Below are 27,915 nucleotides of genomic sequence, written 5' to 3'. Positions count from 1 at the left end.
CACGCTACAGTAGTTAAGTTTATTTTCCAAGGGCCCACACTGCAATCATTAAGCCAAGCATGTGCCTTAATCTTGTGGGCCCAAATTCACATATTTAGGAATTAGAAAGCAAACTGATCCCTACACAAGGATAGTAACTAAAGGCTCATGTTAATCACGTGGTAGGTCTTCATTTCTATAGCATGGAACTCAGACGTCACAGGTCTTTTAGGTCCTTCTGGATGTCCCACAGAGTGTCTGCGCTCTTCTTGAGCTGCGCAACCTCATCATCCTTCAGCTTCTGGTTGATGACACTGGTTAAGCCCCGAGCATTCAGGATACAGGGAAGGCTCAGGAAGACTTCATTCTCAATGCCATACATTCCCTGCCAGAAACAAAGTCCACACTTAGGTTAAGGAATGAAAACACTAAGGCGGAATGGTCACAGGTTCTATGTTTAAAAAGAAAGGACCGTGGGAAATTTGATAAGTGCAAACTTACTCTTTAATTTGCATCATTCATATTTTCCCCGATACTTATATTTTAAATTTAAATAACTGCATACACAGAATATGCAAATACACACTATGTTATAACTTGAATACACAGCATGAATTGATAAGTATTGCATTCGTTGACACAACAGCCTTTGCTTAGATGGTCTTTTAAAGAAATGTGAAATTATAATGTTCAAATTAAATTAAAATTACCATATATAGTGGAGTAGAAGCTGACCCGGATATAAGCTGAGGCACCTAATTTTACCACAAAAAACTGGGAAAACTTATTGACTCAAGTATAAGCCTAGGGTTGGAAATGCAATTACTGATAAATTTCAAAATAAAAATAGATATCAATAAATTACATCGAGGCATCAGTAGGTTAAATGTTTTTGAATATTTATTTCAAAGAAAAACAGTAAACTAGCTCTGTAAGTGGAAAGGAGGATCAACAAAAACAATATAGTACCAACAATGGCTTTAAAAGTATAAAAGCCTTAGCTCACTGAGCAGCCAAGCGGAAACACGAGAGTTAAAATCCTTCAAAACTCGATTGCTCCTCCTCATCTGTAGGCCCACACAGAGCTTCAGCTCCAGCTGAAGGTGGGAGGTTATTCGCACAGACAGGGCCCTCACTTGAGTATAAGCCAAGGGGGGCTTTTCAGCATAAAAAATGTGCTGCCGGCTTCTAGACGAGTATATACGGTAAATATGGATGGCTCTCAATGTACCACTTTTCTTGAAGTTCTAAATCTTTGTGTTCATATAAATTCTTTAAAAAAGGGGAAAGTTATGATGTAACTCCCTGCGAAGTGCCAAATACCAGATGGCTATCATTAAAATCAAGACTACTGCAACACCTAAAAGTTCTACAAAAAAGTATAATTTCTAGAATTCCTTATCAGTGTTTACAAAAGAATTTATTCACAAGGTCAATTTAAGTAAAAAATAAAATACTTTGATTAAATAAGAGTTGCATTAATAAAATTTTAGAAATATTATACAATTACAAAAGTAGGAAGAATAAACACATACCTCTAGTATACATCCCAAAACTCATCAATTCCTAATTTTTGCCTTGTTTTTATAAATTTTGCTTTTGAATTTTAAGACAAATACCTCATGATCATTTAACCCCAAATTATTTCTCTATGCATGTCTTTGCACTTGTGCATAATGCTTCTTAAGTTTCTTTTATAAATCTATTGCATTCTCTCCTTTTACCCACTTGTGGAAAAAATAATGAATAATCTTAAGGTTTAAGTATTTTAGTAAGGATTAAAATATAATCAATTTTCATTTTGATTATATGTTTAGCTCATAATTTTGAATGAAACTAAATTTGCTGAGCTATCGGGAAAACATCAAAATCAACCTATCATTTAATATATCAATATGAAATGAAAGCCCATTATACTTATTCAAGAAGTCCTATGTTTTGAGAATTTACTGGATGAAATTCAGCATAAACATGATTTTTTTAAAAATCAGTTCTATATAGGATGATTAGAAAATTATATTCGATCCTCTACAAGCTTCATGCTTTTATTGCGGATTTCCTTGGGACCTTGGGAAAGTGTGTACATTACACTGAGAGAAAGATGAGGAAGAACTATAGATGAGGTTTATAAACACTACTTTTCAAATGCCTATTTTTAAATATATTTAAACTTACAGCAATAATAAAAAATTTAAATGCAATCAATGTGGTTATTGTTTAATTCACAAAATACTCATTTTCCAGCTTTCCTTTCCCTAGTCCAACTTTTCTTTCCCTATATATTCCAGGCATAATATTTATGGAATACTATGCAAGAAATTATCCTGTGTATTTTATCAATTTATCTTACCTTCACCATCGTGGACACTGGATGAATCCTGGAGAGATTTTTGAACATCGATTCAATAAGATCGGCTACACTCAATCCAATAGCCCAGTTGGTGTATCCCTTTAGCTTGATGACTTCATAGGCACTGTAGGGAGAAATATAAGAAACGAAATTCAACTAAACAGTATTGAAACTAGAGTGCCTGGGTTTGGATGCTGCGCTTAATAACTAACAGTAGACAAGCTCTTTCATCTTTCATGACGTTATCTACTTTGTAAGTTTGATAAGTGTTAGATGAGTGCACCTGTGAAAAATTCTTAAAATATAAAGACTACCTGTAGAAACATTCTGCAATGTTTAAATGGCCTATTTTGTAAGTAAGTAAATAAACATGCATAATGCCACAAGGGTAAATATGTATATTTTTCCAAGTCGTTAGAGAATCATAAACATGCATATTGTCAAAGATTTTAATGACATTAGGAAACAGTAGAAAAAGGTATTACATTCATATACAAAATATACCTTGATTCTAAGGTTGAACTTACTAACATCATAAACTAAGGCAGTGTGACTACTGTACTTAAAAGGAAAATGATGGCATTAACTTGCCTGGTAATTATCACAACCCTAATTATATCCATTGCAACATGAAGGCACTGGTACTTGAGAGGAGCTATTTACAGCAAATATTATGCCTGGACTAATAGCAAACAGCTAGGGCTTAATGGCATCCGCCCCTGACTTAGGCACATTACATTCCCCAGGTGAGCTTGTATTTTCGTACATACGAAATAAAAGGACTATGTTAATTAAAATCCTAAGAATTCTTTTCGCGTCAAATGTTTATTAAGATTTTTTCCTTCATATACAAGTCAAATCCCTAGAAAAGCCACATCACTAAAAAAGTCCCATTATTGACATTATAATCAATTTTTGTAAATTGATAGCATTTGTTGAGTGTTTACCAATCAACTCCGTTGGCAGTGAGGTTTTGTGTTTTTTTTTAGGCACCAAAAGACCAAGCATGATTTATATATGTGTGTATATTTTATTTGCTCTTCATAATCATTTTTTATACTGTAACTTTATAAAGAAAACTTAACTTTACCTTAAAAGGTTCAAGGGCTTCCTCAAGACTACACCGTGCCTCAGTACCAGTGCCTTGTCTTGAGTTCAAGTTCAAACCTTTCGTTTCTCTTTAGTCATTTTCAATGATAAACATGAAGTTGATAAATAAGAAAGACCAGTTCAAAAAGAAGACATTTTTTTTTGACTGTGGAAAGGTAAGTACAGGGCAGTTAAGCATTTGACAATCAATCAGAAAGGGTTTATTTGAGGGAATTAGGACACTAATAGCGGTCTATGTTTACCATAATTGGGTAAGTAACCCTATACATTGACGAGAGGCGACTGGAAGCCAAGCTCACTTGCTAACTTCTTGTTTTATTCTTGTTACCTCTCAGAATTAAACTCCCCAGAGAACTGTCGAAACAAGTTTGACCAGTAGAGTCAGTCTCGTCTGTTATAAAAGTTGACAGTTGCATACTTACTACATTAGCAGTTTATCTGAGCAGGCAGTCAGGGACATTGTTTTTAATTTTATACAATGAAAGATGAAATTAATCAGCTTAAATCAATCTCTCTTCCACTGACCTTTCAACCACCATTTTATGCACTTCCTTCCAATTTTCACTGTCATTGTCTGTCCCCATCTCTGGATTCAGATCCTGGAGAGAAACTCCTGCCACATTCACGCCACTCCACACGGCCACTGGAAAGACAGACAGACACCACTGTAAAGACAGGCATTTCTGACAGAATTAAAAAAAAATCCTTTCTTCAGATTTTTATTCCTAATGTGAGCTATTGGCCACCAACTAGAATGGTCCCAGTGAGCAGTGGGATTCTGGTTCTGAAGTAGCTTAACTTTTTGGTTTCTAACTTTCCTCTTGCTTAGTTTTCTGGAATATAAGCTCTTTTCTTCTAGAATGAGCAACCACTAGAAATCTAAATAAGACTCAGCTATACTCTAATTATCACTCGATCCTCTAATGTCTCACGTTCACTTTCCCTCTCTTAAAAGAACCCCCTAACATCACAGTGGATATTTCTGGTCTTGACACTTTCTTCCCAAAACACCTCCGGAGGCGTAACAGTATTGTTCACCACTGACTACATACGCGACTTCATTGCAGCAAAGCAGTCCTCTCCATCCCCCTTAACACCCGTTGTCCAGCCAAAAGCATATGTTGAAGATGTAAGCACACAAATGAATTCTCATGGCACATGCTCTGAGCCGTGGGCAAGTGCAGGCTCTACCTTTGAAGGAGAGAATTCTAAATTTAGGAAATATAGGCAGAGGCACGGGATTATAGTATGACCAGAGTCAACTTTGGAAGGAAAAGGTATCCATACCAAAAGACCTTCAGTGCACAATTTTGTTGAACAAAGTATGACACTTTCAAATCCTTTGGAACCTGATGAGAACTATAAAATCTACATAAGTATAGCGATGTGACAGTAGTTATATTCTCTTTTCTGTAGATGATACAGATCCACAATGGAAACAAAAAAATACTGGGGAAAATCGCAAAAGTTTGAGGAAAAGGACAATGGCAGTCATCAGAGGGTAGGATTCTAGTTGGAGTCGTGCCATTAGCTGAAGGATCTTCAGCAATTCACTTCATCTGTTTTTACCACAAAAATTTCCCCTTCAAAATGCAAGTGTTGACCTAGAGCTTATGTAATATCATCTCTGGCCTATGGTTCTGGTCAAAACATAATCTCAATGGGTATAATTAATTGAGCTCATACTATAATCCCCCAAAACCATTGCCATTGAATCGACCGTGACTCACAGCAAACCTACATAGGGTTTCCGAGGCTGTATATCTGAATGGGAGCAGAGAGCCTCCCCTGGAGTGGCTGGTAGGTTTGAAGTAGCAACCTTGAGGATAGCAGTCCAATGCTTATACCTCACTTAAAAGCACATGGTTCTTAAGTGCCATCAAGTCCAATTCTAGGTCATAATGATCCTGTGGACGACAGAATAAAGCACTGTGCCACCCCCCAAACGGTTATGTTTGCGCCCACTCTTGCAGCCTGAGTCCACCTATCTTGATCGTCTTCCTCTTTTTTGCTATCCCTCCACTGTGCCAAGCATGATGACTTCTCCAGGGAGTGAGTGTTCTCTCCCGACATGTCCAAAGTAGGTAAGACGACGTCTCCCCATCCTTGCCTCTAAAGAGCACTCTGGCCATACTTCTTTCAGGACAGATTTGCTTGTCCTTTTGGCAGTTCATAATATTTTCAATATTCTTCATCAGCACCACAAATCAATGCACTGACTCTTCTCCAGTCTTCTTTATTCAATGTCCAGCTTTTGCATGTATAGGAAGTGAACTGACTGAAAATCTCTTGATTTGGGTCAGGACCAACCTAAAAGTAACATTCCTGTTCTTCATTACTTTAAAGAAGTCTTGTGCAGTGGATTTGCCTAAGACAACACACGCTTTGATTTCTACAGTACTGCTTCCGTGAGCATCGATCCAAGCAAAATAAAGTCGTGGTAACGTCAAACTATTCCTCAGTTATCACACTGTCTCCGGGTTCAGCTGTGGGATTTTTGTTTTCTTTACACTGAGATGGTCAGAGCCATCAAAGCACGAGAGTACAATCGGATGCCAACGCCTAGACTATGGTCAGCCTCACAACTGTTGCTACATTTAAACCCAGTGGCGCAGCCATTAAGCCAGTCTATCTCAGCGAAGAGTCTTTCTTCTTCATACTGACCCACAACCTCACCAACCTGCTGCTTCCATGGCAAATGGCTGGGGATCTACATATAAGGGAATTCCCGACAACTTCAATCTTTCTTTTCCATGTAGCACAATGTTTCACATTGGTCTAGTTGTCAGAATTTCAGCTTTCTTTATGTTGAGGCGTAATCCATACTGAAGGATGTTTGTCTTCAAACCTAATCAATAAGTGCTTTACAGACTCTGCCTTCAGCAAGAAAGTGGTGTCATTTGCATTTTGCAAAGTCTTACTAAGCCTTCCTCCGTACTGATGTTGTGTTGGGTTTCTCATCAGATAGCCCAGTGTTTCTCAACCTGTGGGTCATGACCCCTTTGGGAATCGCACGACCCTTTCACAGGGGTCGCCCGTTTCATAACAGTAGCAAAATTACAGTGATGAAGTAGCAATGAAAATAATTTTATGGTTGGGTGTCACCACAACATGAGGAACTATATGAAAGGGTCGCGGCGGCATTGGGAAGGTTGAGAACCACTGCTCTAGTCTCAGATTATTTGCTCAGCATACACATTGAGTAAGTAAGGTGAAAGGACGCAACCCCGATGCACAACTTTCCTGACCTCAAGCCACACAGCACCCCCTCGTGCTCTTTGAATGAGTCCCTTTGGGCCTATAGTCAGAAGGACACAGGTAAATATTTTTCAATCATTGTTTTTCTTTCATCCAAGATTTGATGTCAACAATGATCTCTCTCCTTCTACATCCTCTTTGGAATCCAGTTTGAATTTCTGGCATTTCCATGTTGATGCATTGCTGTAGCCACTTTTAAATTACCCTCACCAAAATTGTACTTTCATGTGACATTAATGCTTTTGTTTGATAATTTCCACATTGTGTTGCATAACCTTCCGTAAGAATGGGCACAAATATGGATCTCTTCCAGCAGTTGATCAGCTAGTGGTCTTCCAAATGTCTGGGAAAAGACTTCCAGTTTGTTTAAACATTGCAATTGGTTTCCATCAGTGTCAGGAGTCTTGTTTTTTTGCCAATGCCTTCAATGCAGCTTCGACTTCATGCTTACATACCATCTAGATAGCGATGGAACCCTTGAAGCTATGACCTTTGTGAATCTTCAGATCTAGAGATGAACTCACCCCTATGGCTCAATTTTCAACCAAATAACAGAGAGGTCTATAAGAGGTACAAAGACACCAGTGAGGTAAGCTCACCTCTGAATACGCAGCCATTTGGGATTATCGTGATAGCGCGGATTTCAGAAGGTTCAGGAAAGGAGGAGAAATGAAAACAGGAAGCACAGGGAGGATGAGGGATAAGTGCTATTATCTTGTGGAGATTGCAATTAATGGCATGGACTAAGATGTGTAAGAATTATTGAATGAAAAACTGATATGCTCTGTAAACCTTCACCCATGTCACAATAAAAAGTGAAGAAGAAAAACAAAAAGCCAAACAGTTCTTGATCATATACTACCTCCTGAAATGGTTGATACTATGGCTCTGTGTATAACACACACACACACACACACACACAATTATCCTAATATAAGTGATGAGGAAACTGAGGGCGAGAAGTCAAGAATGTGTGAAGTACCACATCTTGTTAAGAGAGAACAGGGTGACCCAGAACAAACTCATACTCAATGTGAATGGGGCGGGAGGTGGGGGAGGCAGGTACACAGAGTGGAGACCCAAAGCCTATCTGTAGACAATTGGACATCCCCTCACAGAAGGGTCACAAGGAAGGGATGAGCCAGTCAGGGTGCAGCATAGCACTGATGAAACATACAACTTTCCTCTAGCTCTTTAATGCTTCCTTCCCCCCACTAACATGTCCTTAATTCTACCTGAAAAATCGGACTGGACCAGAACACGCACACTGCTATAGATAAGAGCCCCAAGCACAGGGAATCCAGGAGAGATAAACCCCTCAGGTCAACAATGAGAATAGAGATACCAGGAGGATAAGGAGAAGGTGGGGGAATCAATCACAAAGGTCAACAAATAACCCTCTCCTGGGGGGTTGAACAACAGAAAAGTGGGTGAAGGGTGACAGAGGCTGATGTAATATATGAAAATAATAATCTATAACTTATCAAAGGTTCATGAGGGAAGGAGGGAGGGGGAAAATGAGGAACTGATATCAAGGACTCAAGTAGAAATAAAATACTTTGAAAATGATGATGGCAGCATATGCACAAATGTGCTTGACACAATGGATGAATGTATGGATTGAGATAGGAGATGTAAAAACCCCCAATAAAAGTATTTAATTTTAAAAAAAGAGGGAATAGGGTATAAAATACTGGAGCTATCCGACTAAAAACTTCATGTACTCAAAATAGTCTAGGACAGCGGTTCTCAACCTGTGACTGTGACTCCTTTGAGGGTCTAACGACCCTTTCACAGGGGTCACCTGATTCATAGCAGTAGCAAAATTACTGTTATGAAGTAGCAATGAAAGTAATTTTATGGTTGGTGGGGTCACCACAATGGTTCTCAACCTTCCTAATGCCGTGACCCTTTAATACAGTTCCTCATGTTGTGCTGTTATGAATCAGGTGACCTCTGGGAAAGGGTCGTTAGACCTCCAAAGTGGTCACGAGCTACAGGTTGAGAACCACTGTCTTAGAGGGAGATATAAGATTATGAAAACTTGACCCCCCCCCCAAAAAATTCAAGCCACTTCTTGGGTGAAAAACTCTCACATGAAATATTACCGTGTGTCAAAAAATCAGCAGTATTATACAGAAAAACATAAATAAGTTACACAACCCTAAGAGCACAGATTTAGAACAAAGCTAAACTCCTTAATAAAATCACAAACTCTCATTGAAATCAAAGGAGTATTTTTACTTTAACCCTTCTAAAGAGTAGTCACTTGTATATTACAATTCAGAAACGCATTTAATAAAATAAATATTATGTAGGGACTTTATTACAACTGAGTGTCAAGAGTATAATCAATATATATTGGTTTAATAAATAGGTTTAGAGTTATATAATAGTGTCATAATTTTTTTATAAATGCTTTTTGTTGTCCCCCCTATACTTTTACATTTAGACTAAAAACAATTTAAATTCTAAGAGAAATATTCATTTAAAACAAAATATTTATAATAAAGTTTTAAATGTAGTTTCAAAACAAAACATTACAAAATAATATAGAAGTGTAATTAATTTTAATATTGGTCTTTTTATAATGACCAATTTACACTCCAAATATTCTTTCACTTAAATCATTAAAGATAATACTTGAGAAAATTACCATGTGTTCCTTCACTACATAAGTGATTGATGGTTGTAATTCATACTTTGATTAAAACTCAAATTTCAGCTGATGCAAGATATATTTTGAATTTTAGAATAACATGCACAGACTATTAAAAGCCTTTGTTGTAATACATTGCTTCTTCAATAAACATCAGGCTATATAATAGCTCTGTTAAATGATAGTGTCTTAAAACAGAGATGCACTAATAAGCAAGAGTATTTGTATTGTTCACATCTTGGTTTCTAAGTAGAATTCCCAAGTCAAAGGAAACAGCTTGAAGAATCTGTTATGAGCTTCCTTTTCCCCATTATCATGATCCCAATTCTACCTTGCAAACCTGGTTAGACCAGAGGATGCACAGCAGTACAGTTGGGATCTGGAAACACAGGGAATCTAGACAGATAAACCCCTCAGGACCAACGGGGAGAATGGCGATACTGGGAGGGAAGGGGATGTAGAAAGGGGGAATGGATCTCGGAGATCTACATATAACCTCCTCTCTGGGGGATGGGCAACAGGAAAGTGGGTGAAGGGAGATGCCGGGCAGTGTAAGATAAGATAAAATAATAAATTATAAATTATTAAGGGTTCATGAGGGAGTGGGGAGCGAGGGGGGGGGGGGAAGGAAAATAAGCTGATTCCAGGAACCCAAGTAGAAGGCAAATTTTGAGAATGATGAGGGCAACAAATATGTAAGTGTGCTTTACTCAATTAATGTATGTATGGATTGTGATGAGTTGTATGCGCCCCAATAAAATGATTTATATATAAAAAAAGAATGTTATGAGTCAATTCTGGAATAATTTGTACGTTATACTGTTATAATAATAATCATGGAATATAATGAAACCTGAGTCCATACTGATATAAACATGTAAGTAGGGGAGAAAGGAAAACTCCCTTACAGTGCAATGCAACTAGTAAATATAGAAGAGATGCTGAAATCAGAAAATCATATTTGGTGACTATCATAGTAATAGGCTGACTTAAGTAAGAATCATTAGTGGACACTAAAATTAGCTGGTACAAGTTTAATGAGCTATACTCACCCAGTCTAAAAGTATGCCTTCAAAATTACTAATCAGAAATGAAAAATAATACCTTCACACTGATTAACTTAGCAAACACAAAACCAAATGATCACAGCGAATATCACACTGACACGTGTGCCTGCTGGTACCATGCTCTGAGAAGGCCCCACACACTTCTCTGCCAAGAGTGCTTGTGTCAGTAGTACGCACACTCAACCTAGCTTGAAAAAATGACCAAAATCATGAACAGATAGTCTACAAAATAGGTCACCTTGGGTACTCAACTATATCAAGATCAACACAGACTGAAGTACTGTCACAGACTAAAGGAAATGAAACTGACATAATTCTAATTCAATGTATTTTCTGCACTAGATATAAGCATCATGTGGGATTTGGGCAATGGATACTGACTTGGGGGCATAAAAAGGACACAAAGGGCATCACTGAGGCATTTATAGACACTGGCATGAGAACTCTTAGATAATACTGAATCACTGTTCTTTTTTCTGATTTTGATCACTGCATTGTGATTTTGGAAAAGAAGAGTCCCTGGTTAGTGACTCATTGGCAGCTAATTGAAAGGTTGAAGGTTCAGGCTCACCCTAAGGCGACTTGGAAGGACAGAGCTGCCAATTTACTCCTGAAAAAAACAACCACTGGAGTCCCGGAGGAGCCCAATTCTACCCTGTTACCTAGGAGTCATCCTGAGTTGGAAGATATTGAATAACAGCTGGCTTTTTTATGTTAAAAAAACAAAACCCTGTGTTCAAGAAATAAAACTAATGAGTTTATGGGGAAAAGGACAGGATTGAATATCAGAAAGTAGGCACAAGTGGGCTCAGGAGAGAGAGATGACAGCTACTTATCTAGGCAGATATAGTGGAGGGAGGGAGAGGAGAGAAAAATGATAAAGCAACATGAACAGTATGCCATTCTTTTGTAAAGCATATGAGAATAATTTTGTAACATTTTGATTCAGAATGGCATGACCACAAGTACACAGTAAATTTTTTCCATTTCTTTTACCACTTGAGTCTCCATGCTCTCCCAAAATCCATCCATGGCAGCTGCTGGGATGAATGCCAAGTTTTTCAGCCATCAGATAGCGGAATCTAGCAGAATCCAGGTTACAGCCACTTCCAATCACACGGTGCTTGGGCAATCCACTTAGTTTCCAGGTAACGTATGTAAGAATATCCACTGAAAATAATGTAAATGATTTGCTTTATTTAAAAATATCTCTGTCTGCTCCGTCTGGCTTTCTCCCCTCCCCCCTCCCATTTTTCTAAAAGACATGTGGCCAGAAAAATGTAAATACATAATTAGAGATGATAAAGGGGAAAGTGATAAGAACTTTTAATTCTTATATAAAGTGAGTTTTCAAAACATGAAAAATAACAGTATTGTGTTTTTATATTTGCATTACAATTTGTACCACATATATAAAATAATTAAATTTACTTTAAGTTGAAAGAATGGTAAGAAAAGCAATCCTGTAATGAATACACCACTTGAAGTTTCGCCCAATTGTAACATTCTAACATTTGGCTTATGATTGGCAGCATTTGCCAAATGCTACTGGTTACTAATTTTCCAAAGCAAACTATCTTAAGCCTTCTTGGGAATTCGATACTAGTTAGTAAAGGAGCCTGGTGGCATAGTGGATTGGTTGTGGAGCTGCAACTGAAAAGTCAGCGGTTCAAATACACCATCGGCTCACCGGGAGAAAGATGAGGCTTTCTGCTCTGGTAAATATTAACAGCTCTGAAAACTCACAGGGGCAGTCCTGCTCTGCCCTCTAAGATCACGATGAGTCAGACTTGGCTCAACGGCAGTGGCTTGAGTTCGACTCCTTACAAGTTACTATTGAGAAGCAGAAGTGCACTAACACGGAAGGCAAGGAGGCAGATATGAATCTTGGACTCTACTCCACACTGGACACTGCTGAAGGCTCTTTGGACTGGATTACTGAAAAATCTTCCTTGCCAACTTAAACTCAATGGGAACGATTTCCTGGAGCATTAGATTTTGAAACTATACCTAGAAAATGTCATAGTCAGTTAGTGATGGCTGCCTTAGGCACAGGCTCGGGTCACTTAACATGTGCTGCCCTTTGTCAGTCCTGCTCTCCAACTATCTGCCAAATGGATATTCAGAAGCAGCTTAAGATGGAAGTGTTGACTATTTAGTAAGCTCCAGTCCTCGTCCTTGCCTGCTCCCAATTCTCCATTCTCGAGAAATTAATAAGAACTTCCCATGATTCTCATCCAGTGATTCTCTGTATGGTAAGGACCCAAGAAATCTGTTTTACAGTTTTAGCGATGATCTAGTAAGCTCACCAATAAATCTAAGTTTGGAGGTAAATGGAATGGTTACAAAAGGAAATGCAAAATAGAGTGAATTTTTGATTAAACTGTAATAAGGTGGATTCATTCTGGCCAAATATTTTAATGTTTATTCTGCAATTATTAAAATAGCAAGAAAAGCAGTTTTGAAGTCCTAACACTTGGTCTTAACAAGTCCATCAATACATGTCCATACAATCAACCAACGTTGAGTCCGTCATTAAAGACAAGCCAGGTTCAAAGGCTTTCTTTCTGTGTTCAAACTCAATCAGACGTTTGAAAAGTTTTATTGTTACGAACACATCTATGTTTCTTTCAGGAAACAGTAGGTCGAGCGTATGAAAACGTTTCCCAGGAACTGAAGCCACAATATATGAACGCTTCGCTATACATGCCAGGATCGTCATTACAGAAGATCCTAAGAGTTTCTAGACTCCACAAAAGCCAGATGAAAGATACAAATGAAATTGCTTTATATAAACTCTTGCCACAATTGTGAATGTTTGGCCTGGGATAGTGCTATATGTTTTGCAAACACCACGGTCTTCTGGTTAATCACAGAAGATGTGTGAATTGCTTCTGTTATAAATAATAATGAGAACAGATCTTAAAAATAATAACAACTTAAAAACACCAAAAACATTGCACATCAAAGAACTCAGCCCTGTGCTTATCTAACAACCGTACCTGGGTTGGACACCACAATTATGATGCAGTCGGGACTGTACTTGACGATCTGAGGAATGATGAACTTGAAGACATTGACGTTCCTCTGCACCAGATTGAGCCGACTCTCCCCCTCTTGCTGACGGACTCCTGCAGTCACCACCACGATCTTAGAATTGGCCGTCACAGAGTAATCTTGCAAAGGGAAAAGAGTGCTTTGAAATAGAATTCTTTATCAAAACATATCATCTATGTCAAATGCTAGAAGGCTAATCACACAGAAGTATCTAGTATTTATATATAGTCATATTTTCTGTACCGCAAGGTTGGAAGCTCGGAGGCACTTGAACGACACACAAATAGCCCAACCAAAAATCTGGCCTAGAAAAAAATGAAGGTGCTGAATTAATTTTCTGGCCTATGAATATGAAATGCCATCAACCTTACAGAGTCATGATGGTCAGAAAGAAATACAGCATGAACTAAAGCGTGTACGTACGATACTTTCAGGTTTGCAATATTCACTAAATCTAGTAAGGAGACGGGAGGCACTAAGGAGCTTTTGGATAGAAATGAAAACTTCAGAGGTTTAATGCTTCATATTTTAAAGAAGCGTATTCATCTTTGAGGAGTGTGAGGTATTCGCTTTGCGTGTGGATATTTTGTTCCCCCTCAAGAAAGTTTCTTAATTTTTCAAGCTACAGAGACATGATGCTGATGATTTATTCCGTGAGGTTCAGCAGCCAGGGATGATTCACCTAACTAAATGGTGAGGCTAGATGGCTCTTCCGATTCCTCACGTTACCACAGAGCATTGTTGAGCAACTGATGTAGATCGAAGTAGTACATGAAGAATGCTTCACCCAGAACCCGGAATGCAATAATTTCATGACCAACAGCCTTGACTAGCACAGTTGGAAGGAATGTTCTTTTATTTTAAAGTTTTTAACAGGCCCATCTCTCACACAGCCATACTGTGGTGGGAGGGAGTATCGATGCATGAATGAGGTAACTCAAAAAAGAGCCCATTAAAACATGAATTTACTAGTTTCTTCAAGGTTCCCACATTACTTTGCCCACATTTTTTTTAGTCTAGAACATTTCTGTGCCTCCAGAGATATATGTAATCAAGTAATTAGGATACAATATCTTAATATGTTATGGACCAGATAGTGTGAAAGATAATATGGGGGAAGGAGTTATGCAGATAGCATGTGAGCTAATCCTACAGCACAAAGTGAATTAATAAAATAGAAAATGAAGGAACTGCCAATTCCAGACTCACCAGGACAGGAAGACTAATTTTAGATGAGGGCGTGAGGGAAGAGAGGAGGATGCTGAGGTGTATAGAAATGAACAATCAAAACACCCACTGCTATTGGTTGATTCAGACTCCTGTCTACCCTCTAAAGGGTGATGGAAGCTGTAAATCTTCACAGTGGCAGATAGCCTCATCTTTCTCCTGAAGACAGGATGGTAGATTTGAACAGTCAGCCTTGTGGTTAGGAGCCCAATGCTTACCAGGCAGCGCCACGAGGGCTAACACAGGTGTGCTCAAATTTTGAAGCCTGTGTATGCTCTGTTGAAGCTTTCAGAATATAGTTAACAGTGTATAAAAAGGTGAGAACTCTTTAAAGGAAGATATTCAAGCTCTTAGTTTTGGAAGAACACTCATTTTGGAAATAACAGCAACTGGTGTGGCAGTATGAAACCTGAGTACATAACCTACTTCCTATGTATACTTTCAACACGGAAATGTCAATTTACTATAATCAAATTTTTATCAAATTAGGGAGCCTGTAAATTAATGAAAGAAACTTGGTCTGTGGGACAAAGATACAATAAACCATAAAATTAGGACATTATTCTCCTTTAGTGCCTTAGACATTTGATCACTTATGACTAACAAGCTCACTTTCAATGGTTGTACATTAATAAATAGCAATTATTTTTAAATATAAAAAATCCATTATTTTACATTTAAAATGTTAGTCTTTGAGGAAACTACTAAATTAGACCATGCATATTTTATTGCTAACAGTTATTAAAACAGCTTTCAAAATCTTGGTATACTTTTTTCTCATTAAAGAACAAGTTTATTATTCTGTAAAATGCACCCCAAACAAATTTTAATCTACCTTTATCTGCTACGATTTTAGCTGTCTGGAGAAATAAGCTCCCATGCTGCAGATCCATCATTTCTCCTTTGAGTTTATCTTCCAAAACATCCACAAGGGCAAGTTCATCAGCCAGGGACTTTAAACACAAAAACAGGTGTTAGGACACTAAACCATTTTAAATGCTGCTCCACACAATCTATTTTAATGTCTCTTTTTAAGGGGCTAGATACATCTAACGTCTACAAATTCAGTGTGCCCATTTGACAATATAAGTTCTTCAGAAATGAACTGCTAATATTTATGACACCAATTTTTCATAGGACTCAATTAGCACAAACTATGCTTTTATAAGTAGACTTAAGATTCTTTACAAAACCACATTAATTCAACAGCAATTCCACAGTGCAGAAATTTTTACATTAATGAGAGAGGGTTGAAGAAACCACACTGGGAAGGTTTGCCCATCCCATCCCTAAGTTACCCTCTCATTGAAGGGGCCTGAGAGAAGAGATTGGGTTAAATTCCCCAAGAGTTCGAGTGTACTTGAGAGTAGGAATCAGAGACCACGTTAGCGCTTGCAATCTTCAACATGGCTCTGGATCAACCTCTACGCCTTTGTCAGGACCAGGAGCATCTCACGGACAGGTGAGGGCGCCTGGCTGGTAAATTTTCCATATGCCATCAGTCTGGGATTGAGTCTATAGTACTTGTTTTATACTTCAATTGTCATTCTCTGCCCCACACCCAAAATAAAAACACTATCCAAATAAATCCTCTACTTAGTCTTGATGGCGCATGAGTATTTTTAGAAGCTCCAACATGAATAGTGGGAGGGAAACCAAAACTTTGGCTTCTCCTTGTAGTATTCGTGCGTGCTTCCGCAGGTCCTTGGTCTTTTTCCCTTATTAAAACGAGGGGGCTACGAGAGATGGATCTACTCAAACTCCCAGCTTTGAAATGCACTATCGTATGGAAGTCCTGGACTTTCCAACTCTTTACATAATGGCCACCCTTCCTGGAGCCTTGTGTTTTCAGTTTTTAGGGCTAACAAAATCATCAACAGAATAGACTAGATGAGAAAAAAAGAATATAGTATCAAACATTCAACTCTCTCTTTTAAGGGCAGTCTTGTGATCGATCAGCTACACGGATGAACGATAGTGTTAGGGAAGAAGAGCAGAGATCGAGGTTCCAGATGTACTTTGAAGACCACGCAGCGTAGCCTAGAGTAAACTGTGGAGACTTGCCAAGAGAAGAGTAAGAAGCTGAGAGGAAGGCACGACAGCCAATGAGGAAACGTGACCTACTTTAACACGCCACCTAAGGCAAGTCTTGCTTCCCGTAGGGGGCTGCCAGATTTGAGATGAGAGCTGTCACAGGCTTGCTTGCAAGAGCGTATGAAAGTCTGCCTCTGACGGGAGGTTGTGGGTCCTAAGCAACGGACTTAACAGCGAACTTCTGAAATGTCCATCTTGCAAGTGGACTGCTGCTTCAAACACCGGCATTACAGTGGCATCTGACCTGTAACAGGCGTGGATGCTTTCCCAATAGTGCTCTTATTCCTTCGCAGCGTCGGACACGCTCACACAAAGCCCTCATTTGGGGTTTTCTGAAGGTCTCGATTATTACAGTATACCTTAATAGCCATGGCATGTTGTCAAGGCACCGAACACCAGGAACATCACACGCTTATTTTAGTCACATCACGTGCGTGGTGCTGAGGTCAACGGGGCAAAATATGTAGGCAGGGCTTAGGTGGGAAAGGTTTTCCCAGTAACTCAGATCCTGTTTCTTTATTTCGGTGGGTGCAGAGAATTGGCTGAGAAATACGTATTCAGCTGGTAAGGAAGGAAGCGATCCAACATTAAAAAACAACAAGTTTGGAGCGCTGAATTTAGCTGCAGTTGAACTAATATAGAACACAGCCAGAAGACACACGACTACGTACTGATGCTGCCGCATTCACAGCTTCCAAAGCCTGTACATTCGCGAGCTGCGCATTTGGTTAGGCAGTCGCCTTCTTCTTGATTCCAAGTGAGCCAAGGCGGTTGGAAGGCAGAACTACGCCCTTGTTTAACACACTGCAAAAGTGTCTTTTGGTATGAAGCTTAATGTGCGCTAGATATAGCCAGGAAGGACCCCTGGTGGCAAAGTGTTTACACCTTGGACTGCGATCCACAAAGTCACCAGTTCCAAGCCACTAGCCTGCTCCTAGGGAGAGGTAGGGGTTCCTACTACCATAAGCAGTTGGTCTCAGAAACCCACAGGGCAGTTCTGTCTGGTCCGACATTCACTATGAGTCAGATTGACTCCGTGGTAGAAGGGTTTGTTTTTGTTTAGATATAGCTATATTTTTGGCCTCCTATTCTTCTTGGCTAATAAATGACTGACATTTATACCTTGATATTGATGGCTGCATTTGATCTCGAAGTGTTTCATGTGCATATATGCATTTACAGAGGAGACGTACAACATGAAATAATTAAGCAGCCAAGCACCATTTATTCAAGAGTCCCTTGCCTCCCAAATGCCACTTTGAACTTATTATTAAATATAATTGGGGCTTGTTTCTGAGCTTTCAAGTTCTTCTAATAAACTGTCTATTTTATACAAATACAAAAAATCTTAATTAAATCCTACTTTCATGTCAAGTTCTCGCCTGCAGAAACTACTTTGCGGCGTGTCTATAATTACATGCTTCATAAGAGAATTCTTACGCCAAGTTCATACCACAAGAGCTTGACACCGGGCACAAAGGCACACATTGATGCTGGATGGAGCTTTATATATTGGCATGGGATTTTTGCATAACTAGGACAATATGGTTATATCACACTTCAGACTTTTCCCCCTAGATTGTTAAAATGCAGCCTTTGAGCGGTAACCACTGCCTTCAAGTCAAGTCGCACCCATAGGCACCCTCTAGGACAAAGTAGAACTGCCCCCCAGAACTTCCGAGACTCTAATCTTTGCAAACAGAAAGTCTCATCTTTCTTCTGGGCAACAGCTGGTGGGTTCGAACTTCTGACTTTGCTGTAAACAGTCCAACACATAACCCGCTGTGCCACGAGGGCTCCTTACTATGAATGGTAGTTGAGCAGAAGTCATATTTGATGGTAGAAGCCACGACCAAGCAACTGCTATGATCAATTCCCATAAAACACCGATGCAGGTTATTAGTATTATTAAAGGTATTCACTTATTTCATACATACTTATTATTCAATATGCCCAATACTAGTTAGGAATATATATCATAGGATATAGTGGGCCGAAGGAAGCAGATGAGGAGGGCTTCCGCAGTGGAAGAACTACAGGGGTGTGTGAGTTACGGGCAGGACAGGTGACAATGAAGGTCTGTCAGAAAAGTGGTGACCTTTTTAGTAAGGCCTGAAGGACAGAGACCAACGCTGAAAATCTAGGGAAAAAATATGCCAGTAAAAAGGAAAAGTAAGTAAAGGGTTTTAAGTGATGTAAACAAGTTTGATATTTGGGAGAAAGGGGGAACATGGTAAAAGTTGAAGTTCCATTGCTTGTGAAATTACATTGTTCTGGATGCGGCCTCTGGAGCTGTGGGCTCTGCTGCCCTGCTGAGGGAGGCAGGGAAAGCTATGGGAGGTGCACTTGGAAATGACGCTGGCATTTTCAGTCGGGGAGCTTCTGCTGCTATAAATGCTCACCATGGTTACTGTGTGGGGCGGGGCCAGCGGCGCAGATGCAAGGGACTGAGCCTTCCTCATAATGGCAGGAACGAGCCTCAGATGCCTTCAAGAGCCTCCAAAAGACATAGGTCTTCTCAACGTTACCTCTAACGTGTCCTGTCATAACTCGATTTCTGAGAGCAATGTCTGCCCTCGAAAAGGGAGACAGACATTTCGATCACTTATTATTGGTGTGATCTTAACCAAATCAGAAAACCTGTGTGTGCTTTTTTCAACAGTGGTATGGGGCGGTCGCTTGTAATGCCTCTTCCCTTTTAACGTTCAGGGGACAATAAGGGTGGTCCGAAACAAACGCCCGGCAGCAAGTAGCGACTGCTAGTTCCCTTCTGGGTCTCTGGGTGTTGCAACCAGCACAGCAGATGGAAAGGCTGTCAGTGAAAGCTCACCTGGAACCACCCAGCACAACGGCCGAGCACGCAACACCTGCAAAATCACCTCCCTCGAAAACCTCCGACACACGTGGACTTGACTAACGTGGCAACTGTGTTTTGTTATTTTTAAGCCAAGTAGGCTTTGAATCCTACCAACTAATAATAATAATGTAGAAGTATTTTAGTCTTTATCCATTAAAACACGACTTAGACATTTTTCATTAGTAAACTGGTCTAATCTAATAGCGGTTCTGCCGAGACCACTTCCAACCATGGGCCTTGACAAAGTCAGCGCATGGAGGAGGAGCGTTCAGAGGAGCGTTCAGAGAAGGCTCCACCAAAGAATGTCTCTCCCCTGAACCCTCTGGAATTATTGGCCTGATATCATTATTGATCATTGTAGCTGCTCTCCGCTTCTTGATCATTTTGATCACTTCCCCTTTTAGGAAACAACTGATGTCAACTAAGGAATATTCACCAGAAGTTGAGGTTACTCCCCTTCCTATGGCTTTGAAAGATCCATGTCCTAACTGTGTGCAAAGTGTATTATATAATAACACTAGAAGCTGGAAGCCAGAAACCCCCTTAAGGAATTTATGTTAGATCTTGAGCAGGCTGAGCTATTGCAACCGAAACCCATGGAAATCTCAGAGGCTCGTTTGGAAGCTTTTGTGCAGGACTCTAAAAACGTTTATCATCCCACGGTTTTCCCCTTTCCTTATATTGGTTACTACATAGGGGGTAAAATATGACAGCCCCCTCCAGGAAATAACCCAAAGAGAAATAGAGTTCCTGACCCTGATTTACCTTATATAAGGGCTTATAATGAAATTGGCATAAGAATAGTTAACAAAGAAGGTGTACAAGTTCCTTTTAGTAGTTTAAGTTTTATGGAAAGATTAGCAAGAGGAGGGCCCCTGTGGTGTTTGAAGTTCACTGAAGCAAAGTTACCTATTGTGAGGCAACTTGAAGTTCACTGAAGCAAAGCTACCTATTGTGAGGCAACTTGAAGTCCACTGAAGCAAAGCTACCTATTGTGAGGCAACTCATACCTTGGGACAGAAAGACTTTGGGGAGTTTAATTTATGAGAACGTAGTGGAAAAGTAAGAACAAGAAATGAAAGCCCCAGAGGAACAGCCAAGTAGAAACAAAAAGAACACCCAAAGCCTGTCAAGTAATGTTTATGATTGATAATGAAATGCATCAATGCTTATTGATTTATAGTTAGAACAAAGCGCCTCAGTTGGATGAAGTGTGCTCAGTTATTGTTAGAAGGTTTATGTCTATCACCCTTGCAATTAATACAATTTTAATTTCAAGATGTACTAATTTTTAACCAAAACTCATGATGTGAGTTATGTAACTTGTCATGGTCTTGTGGCCTGAGAATTTCCTGATGTATGATCTCAGGCCATAAGCTTTGAACCAAGAAAAAGAATGTATAAGTTGAAGCTTTCATGAATACAATGGGAGCAGTCACCCACAACCTTTGAGTCGTGTGGTTTCTGTCTCCCACTCGCCGATGCCGTGACCCACCTTGAGGGACCCCCGGACCTTGCTGCAGCTGAAATGCGACACCGTTCCTTCTTGCATTGTTTTCAGATTCAAAAATATCATTAATCTGGTACACCCACATACTCCCCCACTGCCACGCGATAAGAAGGAAGGAATGTTCCACTGGGAACACAATCGCAGCATGCCTCTGAAGGTGCCCTGGCGTCCGCAGCAGGGTATGTTCTCAAGCACTGGGGTTGGGCCTGCGCGTTCCATAACTTCAGATGCAGACTCAGCTCCATTACTGACTGGAGCAAATTCACTTCCATGATAAAAAGGACACTTTCCAGAAACACAATAACTCACCTGCCGTAGTCTGTATTTGGAGATGAGCAGGAAGAAAGATAACTCTCTAGTTAGCAGCTTAAATGTGCTTTTGCTTTTAACTGGCTAAACTAACATGAATCCCGGTGGTTTAGTGGTGAGCTGTAGGGTTAACTGCGAGGTCAGCAGTTTGAAACCCTCAGTCATTGCTTGGAAGACAAGACTTTCTACTCCCTTAAACGCCACCTCAAGAATCCACAAGGCTAGCTCTGTGCTGAGGCGAAACTGACTTGAGGGCAGTGACTTTTAAAGACTAGCCTAGAGCTACACTACAGGCACGCCATGGAGATACTGCCTGTCTAGTTCCAAACCCCTGTCATAAAGCAAGCATCGCCACTCAGTGAGACACGTGATTGTTTGATTCCCAAAGTAGACAGAAAAAGTATGTTTACAGTCTACTGCAATCTATTCAATGTACAATAGCCTTATGAAAAAGTTTAAAATATTCTTAAGAATGACCAAAATGTGACACCAAACCAAAAACACAAAAATGCAAGCCACTGCCATGGAGTGTGTGCCAACCCCTGGGGGCCGATAAGGCGGGGGAGCGCTCTAGCCTATGTGAGTGCCAGGACTGCAGGCCTCTGCAGGAAAGCCTGGCCTTGGCCTGACGAGCAGCCGCTGGTTCCAAACCGCTGAACTTACACGCCGCAACCCAGTGCCCACCAGCGACCCCACCAGCACACAGACACAAAATGAGCGCCTCCTACTGGAAAAGGGCACCGACCAACTTGCTTGGTGCTGGGCTGCCACAAGCCTTCAGTTGGTAAATGTATTTTTAAAGGGCACATGATCTGTGAAGAGCAATAAAGCAAAGTGTAATCCAAAAAGTATGTTTGTAATAATAAAACCGCAGGGCACTAGGGTTTGCAGAGGCTATGGACAGTCGAAGCCCCAAATCCATCTGCGGGGTCCACATGTGGAGTAAGACTCCAGGGAATCACCTGAGGGCAGAGTTTGGGATGTGAACAGCAATGTCAATTATCGCAGACACAGGTAAACATTTAATATGGTAGCATTTGATCTCCCTTTTGGCCCATTTCAGAGTTGTTTCAGTTTAATTTAAAAAACAGTGAAAGGGAAATAAGTAGGTGTGGATTAAGCCCCTGGTGAACCCCTCTGACCATGGACCAGGGCTGTGGGTAGCCGTGCTCTCATGCAGAGTGCACTGGAAAGGGGATTATTTCTGATGCAGTTAGGTTAAAATGTAACACATTCCTCATCATCTGATCTCCCTTAGGATTGTAAATTTGCTTTGGTTTTAAATATTTTCTATCTTTTTGATTGAGATTTTTATCTGTTTTACTTTGTTATCAGTCTTTTTAAATGTTTTCTCTGTATATGAAATGCAGGATAAATAAATGTGTAAAGAGTAAGTGCATTCATGGTGCCTTGGGAGGATGACAGGGGAACTTGGGGGAAACGGGGGGCTAGTAACGAGGAGTCCTAGAATGCAGAACACGTTCTAATATTGATTGTGGTGATAATTGTGCAACTGACGTGAGTGAACTACTGGGTTTTATAATATGTGAATTATATGCCAATAAAACTGATGACAAAACAGCTCAGAGCTCTGGGTTCAAAATATTTCCCCCAGCTGTGTGACCGTGTTACTCAGGCTCATTAAGCCCCAGTTACCTGACCTGAAAAGATGACTGTGCCAACCCCTGATCTCTTGCTGTCATTTAAAATGAAGCATTTTATTTGAAAAACGCTGAATATGGTTAGCATTCAATAAAAGGAAGAACGAAATGTGAGCTGGAACAAGTTTTGCGTTTTTCAGTGTAAAGTACAAATTGTGATTATTTAAATCCCCTGCAGTTTGGAAGGCAGGTATCCCAAAGCTGGGGATCTAGTCCATTAAAACTAAATGGAAGAAATGCAAAAGAAAAATGTGTTGTTGTTGCTGTTGTTTCTGGGGTACACATGTATGCATTGATATTTTTTTTGCAAACTATTTCTCAGTAAAGATTCAGAATTTGTTCCTTTAGAATTAAATTTGCAAACAGAAATATGTTCAGCTAGGAGCTCTCCAGGCTGTTTTCACAAGTGACACAAAGGGGCAGTGTGCTTCACTGAATCAGGACAGCAGGCTCCTACATTGAGGCAGCCTTCAGAAAGAACAAGGACTCTATTCAGTGGGTGACCAAGAAAGGGGCTACTTTCCTCAAAAGTCCTGGAGGATGAACAATACTTAGAACCATAGGAAGTAGACATAAGCTATGTCAAACATCTACAGAGGTACATAGGGCAATATGAGACTAGTCTTGAAAAGTGGACGGTGATGCAGGTGCTAAGCGCCAGCATTGCATTGCCTGCTGCAGATGGCTGTACTCAGAGTATGTAAGGGTGTGGTGTGTACTCTGGAAAATCTGGGGGAAGGTATAGGCAAAGTTTACGTTTTTGACTATTCTTGCAAATTGTCTCTGCCGAAAAGTTTCAAAGTAAAATGATTGGGTCAGAATTTGAGGCATATCATATGATCGTTCCAGGGAAAAAAGCCAGCTCACAGATTGCTTCCTCATTACAGGGCTGGAAGGGCCTACTAAACAATGGAGAAAGCACGCTAATTGGTAGATGAATTCAATGCCACCAATCCAAGCTGCACATTTTGTCTCCACATGTGATGCACCAATGATGTGAAAGCACCTAGTTGTCCATAATTCTATCTCAAAACTTTAACCTCAACCTAATCATAATGAAACATCAGACCAAAAAAAACTAAAAAGAAGACACTGAATTCCTCAAAAGGGCCAATGACATGAGCAACAAATGCTGAATAATAACGTCTGCTTACAAAATAAAGACATGAAAAGTATATAAACCATATGATCTCGAATTGGGGGTGAAAACAGCCCAAAAGGACATCAGTGGAGTCAATACAGAACTTTGAATGGGGCTGGAGAATGCGTATTGGAATGGATCCTGGATAGTAGGACTCCGTGGGTGGTGCAAACTGCAAGGTGGAAGTTCAATGGCACCCAGAGGCACCCCAGAAGAAAGGCCTGGTGATCTGCTTCCAAAGCAACCCTCTGGAGCACAGAGCTACTCTGCCACTCACAGGGATGCTGCGAGTCCCAACTGGCTGGATGACAAGTGGCATGTATGAGATCACAATATCGTATCCTAAGAGAATATCATCATATCCTGCACAACTATTTCAAGGAGAAGTATAACAATGTCTGCAACTTATTTCACATCACCCGGGGAGGGAGGCATGTTTTCTAAGAGAGGATAAACTCTAAAGGGCCTAAATAGGTGATTCACACAGGCTGAAATGGTCCTTATTAGATGGTGCCCTTACCTTCCCCAGAATGCTGATGGCACATGCCATACCCACTTGTCCAACCCCGACCACAGTGATCTTATTGTTTGGAACCAGTGTCTCTTCTTCTGCAACTGGTGCAATCAGCTTGTCCTTCAGGGTTGCCATCCTGAACTGCAAACATAAAATGAAACATTAAAACTCCCCACCTCTGAAAGGAGAATGGGACCTTTTCTTAAAAGCTTACTATTGTAATTTGGGAACCAAATCAGTCTACACTAAGCCTGGTGATATTCTACCATACAGGATATATGCTTTAAAAAAATCACCTAATTTAAGAGGGGATTCAATTAAGGTTAAAAATCTCTGTGACGTTCATTAAAACGTGAGCTATGTTTTCTTTACAATTTCATATTTAATAGGTTATAACTACTTTGTTCTTGGCTGTTCACCTATTGGATAAAAGACAGAAGTGTTTCCATTTAAATTAGCTTGATTCCCAACCTCCACCACCCCTGATTTCCAATATGGATTTTAACTGTAACTATGTAAACTAAATTTCATATGCAGGCTGGTCTGAAAGAACAATGTAGCGGTCAGTTATAAGTACTTTCTATGACTCACACTTCTGTCTATTAATATGGCAGAAAGACACTGACTGGTTCGTCTCCCCTAACATTCACTTACAATGTGCCATTATTTCCTCTACATAGAACTTGTGCCTAGTAAGTGTAATGAAAATAAAATGATGATTAATATGACAATACAGTCTTCAGCAAATTACTCTCAATTCTTTTCAGTGCATCTTGGAAGCTTATCGGAAGATGGGCAGGTGTTTAATACAACGTTTTTCCTTGAGGGGGGTCACCTGAGGAGAATGTCAGTGTTTGAATCCGTAATGTCAGTGTTTGAATCCGTTTCTTTGGAACTATCAAAAGCAAAACCTTAGTTAAAAAACAAACAAACAACTGTGACCAATTGGAAAACACCCCATACAGTAATCAATACCAAATCTACTCTGCCATCAGATAATCAGGTGCATTTTCTAGGTAACTAAAAGAAATGGCTTATCAATTCCATGTCAATGCAGTACTAGAAAATACTGACCAGTCTTCTGAAACAGAGAAGATAAAGATAGTAAATAAGTCTTTCCTTGATTAAGAATCAATGGCTCACATTATAATTAACATAAGTAAAGGATAATTAAGGATTACTGCTTAACATTACAATGGGCATTTCACCTACTTCAGATGCTAGTCATTGTGATGCCTCTTTCTACTTTTCAAGAGTGTCTTGCTTTTTGGTTTGGTTTTGGGTTCTAACCTGCAATAACTAGGCAACAAAACCTGGGTTCGCAATTGTATAAGCTAAGTAAGAGTTTCAATGGCTTGGAGGTTGGGAAAATTGCATGACTGTGTAACAGCTATTTTGCAACAGCTAGTCTAGTTCTGCCCTACCACTCACCCCCCCCCCCCCCAATTTCATCTCAGTCGGTAGGGACTGGATTTCCAGGAGAAACAATAATTTTGCGTAGGGAGCACATTTCGATTTCCTTGTGGACGCTAAAGTCAGAAGAAACTCACAAGGTTGTGCAACTGTCTGCAAATGGATGGCCTTGCAGTGAAATTCACATGACCTGCACCCCGAGCAGGACCTATAGAAAGAACGCTGCAGCTTCTCTTACTGAAGAGATATCTCTTACTGAAGAGATTCTTTCCATTCAAGTTTATCGGGTCTGGTTAAAACAGCCCCGGCATTACAGGAGACCCAAAGCCACAGTCCAGAGATAACTGCTATGGAGATAGAGATTCGCTGTTTAGAAAGACCTTTGGGATGAATGTTGAGGATTTTTAGAATTAATTATTCGAGAGTCTAAGCAGTACCAATTTTCCTTCATATCTTTTATTTTTGGGGTGAGAAGCACTATTTTCTTTTTTTATTGGAAGGTATAAGAACTTGGAAGGAAATAGTGCGTTACGGTGCTAAGGCGGGGCTGGTGGCTGTAAGGAACAAGACTGACAAGCAGTGTGACAGCAATCTTGGTCTTTTATACAGTCCCCGCCACCCTGTATCGATAAACCATTAGAACTCACCTCAGAAATAAAGGTCTTTGCAGGATATATCAAGTCTTAACCTTTTAAAATACCCATACTTTGTCACACAATTCCTCCACCCAGGCCAGCGGCAGCTTTCTCCTCCCCTCCCCCTCCCAGGCGCAACTGCAGCTCTGGAAGTTCGCGGCCCACAGCCACCTCTGCCTCCGGGCGCGAGCACACGGAGCGAGTCAGTCCCCCAGGGAGGCGGCATCTCCGCGAGAAGGTCTTTGGGGAAGCACTTGGGCCTCTTTACCCTGCGCTGCCAAAGTAAACAAGGCGGCCGCCGAGGAGGATCGAGACGCGGCCCAAAAGGAGCAGCCTCGGCTCCAGGAAGGGCCGCGTCTGCAGCCGGGGAGCGCAGGGGGACTGGGGGGCACGCCGCGCCCGGCACATTAGCTGGCGCGTTGCCCTCATCCTTCAACCGCTGAGGGCATTTGTCCCTCATCGAGGTCAATTTCAACCGCCGGGTTCACGTCCGCCGGACTTCGAAGGGAGCCCCCTCCTCCCCTCTCGGGTCCCTCGCTCTTTGGGCGCGTGTCCGGGCCGTGGCCACGAGGCACTGGTGATGGAAGTGGCCGCCATGAGCCGTCAAGGACATGCAGGGCCCGGGGTTAGCCGCGGATGCAACAAGTTTCTCTCCAAGAGCACACCCGCCGGAGAAGAGGCCTTGGGAGGCTGTCCAAGGTCCGGCGCCCACCCAGTGCCTGCGCCCCACCTCCCGCGCCGGGAGGCCGTCAGGACCCGAGTGGATGCCCAACGCTAGCGCAGGGAAGCGGAGGACACATGCCTGTTTTGGTCCCTCCCGGGCCTTGCAGCACAAGGCCTCCCTGCACATCCCACCCTCTGCACATCCCACCCTGAGTCTTGAACTCAGGAGTCCGGGTCCGGAGCGGATACCTACCAAGAGAGGGAGGTCGCTCGAGGCAGCAAGTCGAGAGCAGCGAGGACCAGAAGTCAGCGGCTGCGTGTGTCCTCCGACGCAGGATCTGCAGAGAGAGAGGAGGAGGAGGAGGCGGGGCCCCACACGCTCCTCAGCCTCTTAGGTTTCTCTATTGTGAT

At 40.9% G+C, this 27,915-nt stretch overlaps 1 protein-coding gene across 1 annotated transcript; it reads right to left on the bottom strand.

The window, feature by feature from the left end:
* On the bottom strand, positions 1–27,915 carry LDHB (lactate dehydrogenase B). Its single transcript, XM_075552010.1, has 8 exons — positions 27,758–27,915; positions 24,800–24,934; positions 15,543–15,660; positions 13,426–13,599; positions 11,420–11,593; positions 3,965–4,082; positions 2,330–2,453; positions 1–364 (listed from the first exon to the last, which is right to left on the bottom strand). Exons 2-8 carry the CDS (start codon positions 24,926–24,928, stop codon positions 197–199), a joined length of 1,005 nt encoding a protein of 334 aa, XP_075408125.1. The 5' UTR covers positions 24,929–24,934; positions 27,758–27,915; the 3' UTR covers positions 1–196.

The sequence above is a fragment of the Tenrec ecaudatus genome, chromosome 6 (genome assembly GCF_050624435.1).
Source record: "Tenrec ecaudatus isolate mTenEca1 chromosome 6, mTenEca1.hap1, whole genome shotgun sequence".
NCBI lineage: Eukaryota > Metazoa > Chordata > Mammalia > Afrosoricida > Tenrecidae > Tenrec > Tenrec ecaudatus.
Note: the sequence above shows the minus strand (reverse complement) of the source record. Positions and strands in the feature narration are given on the sequence as shown.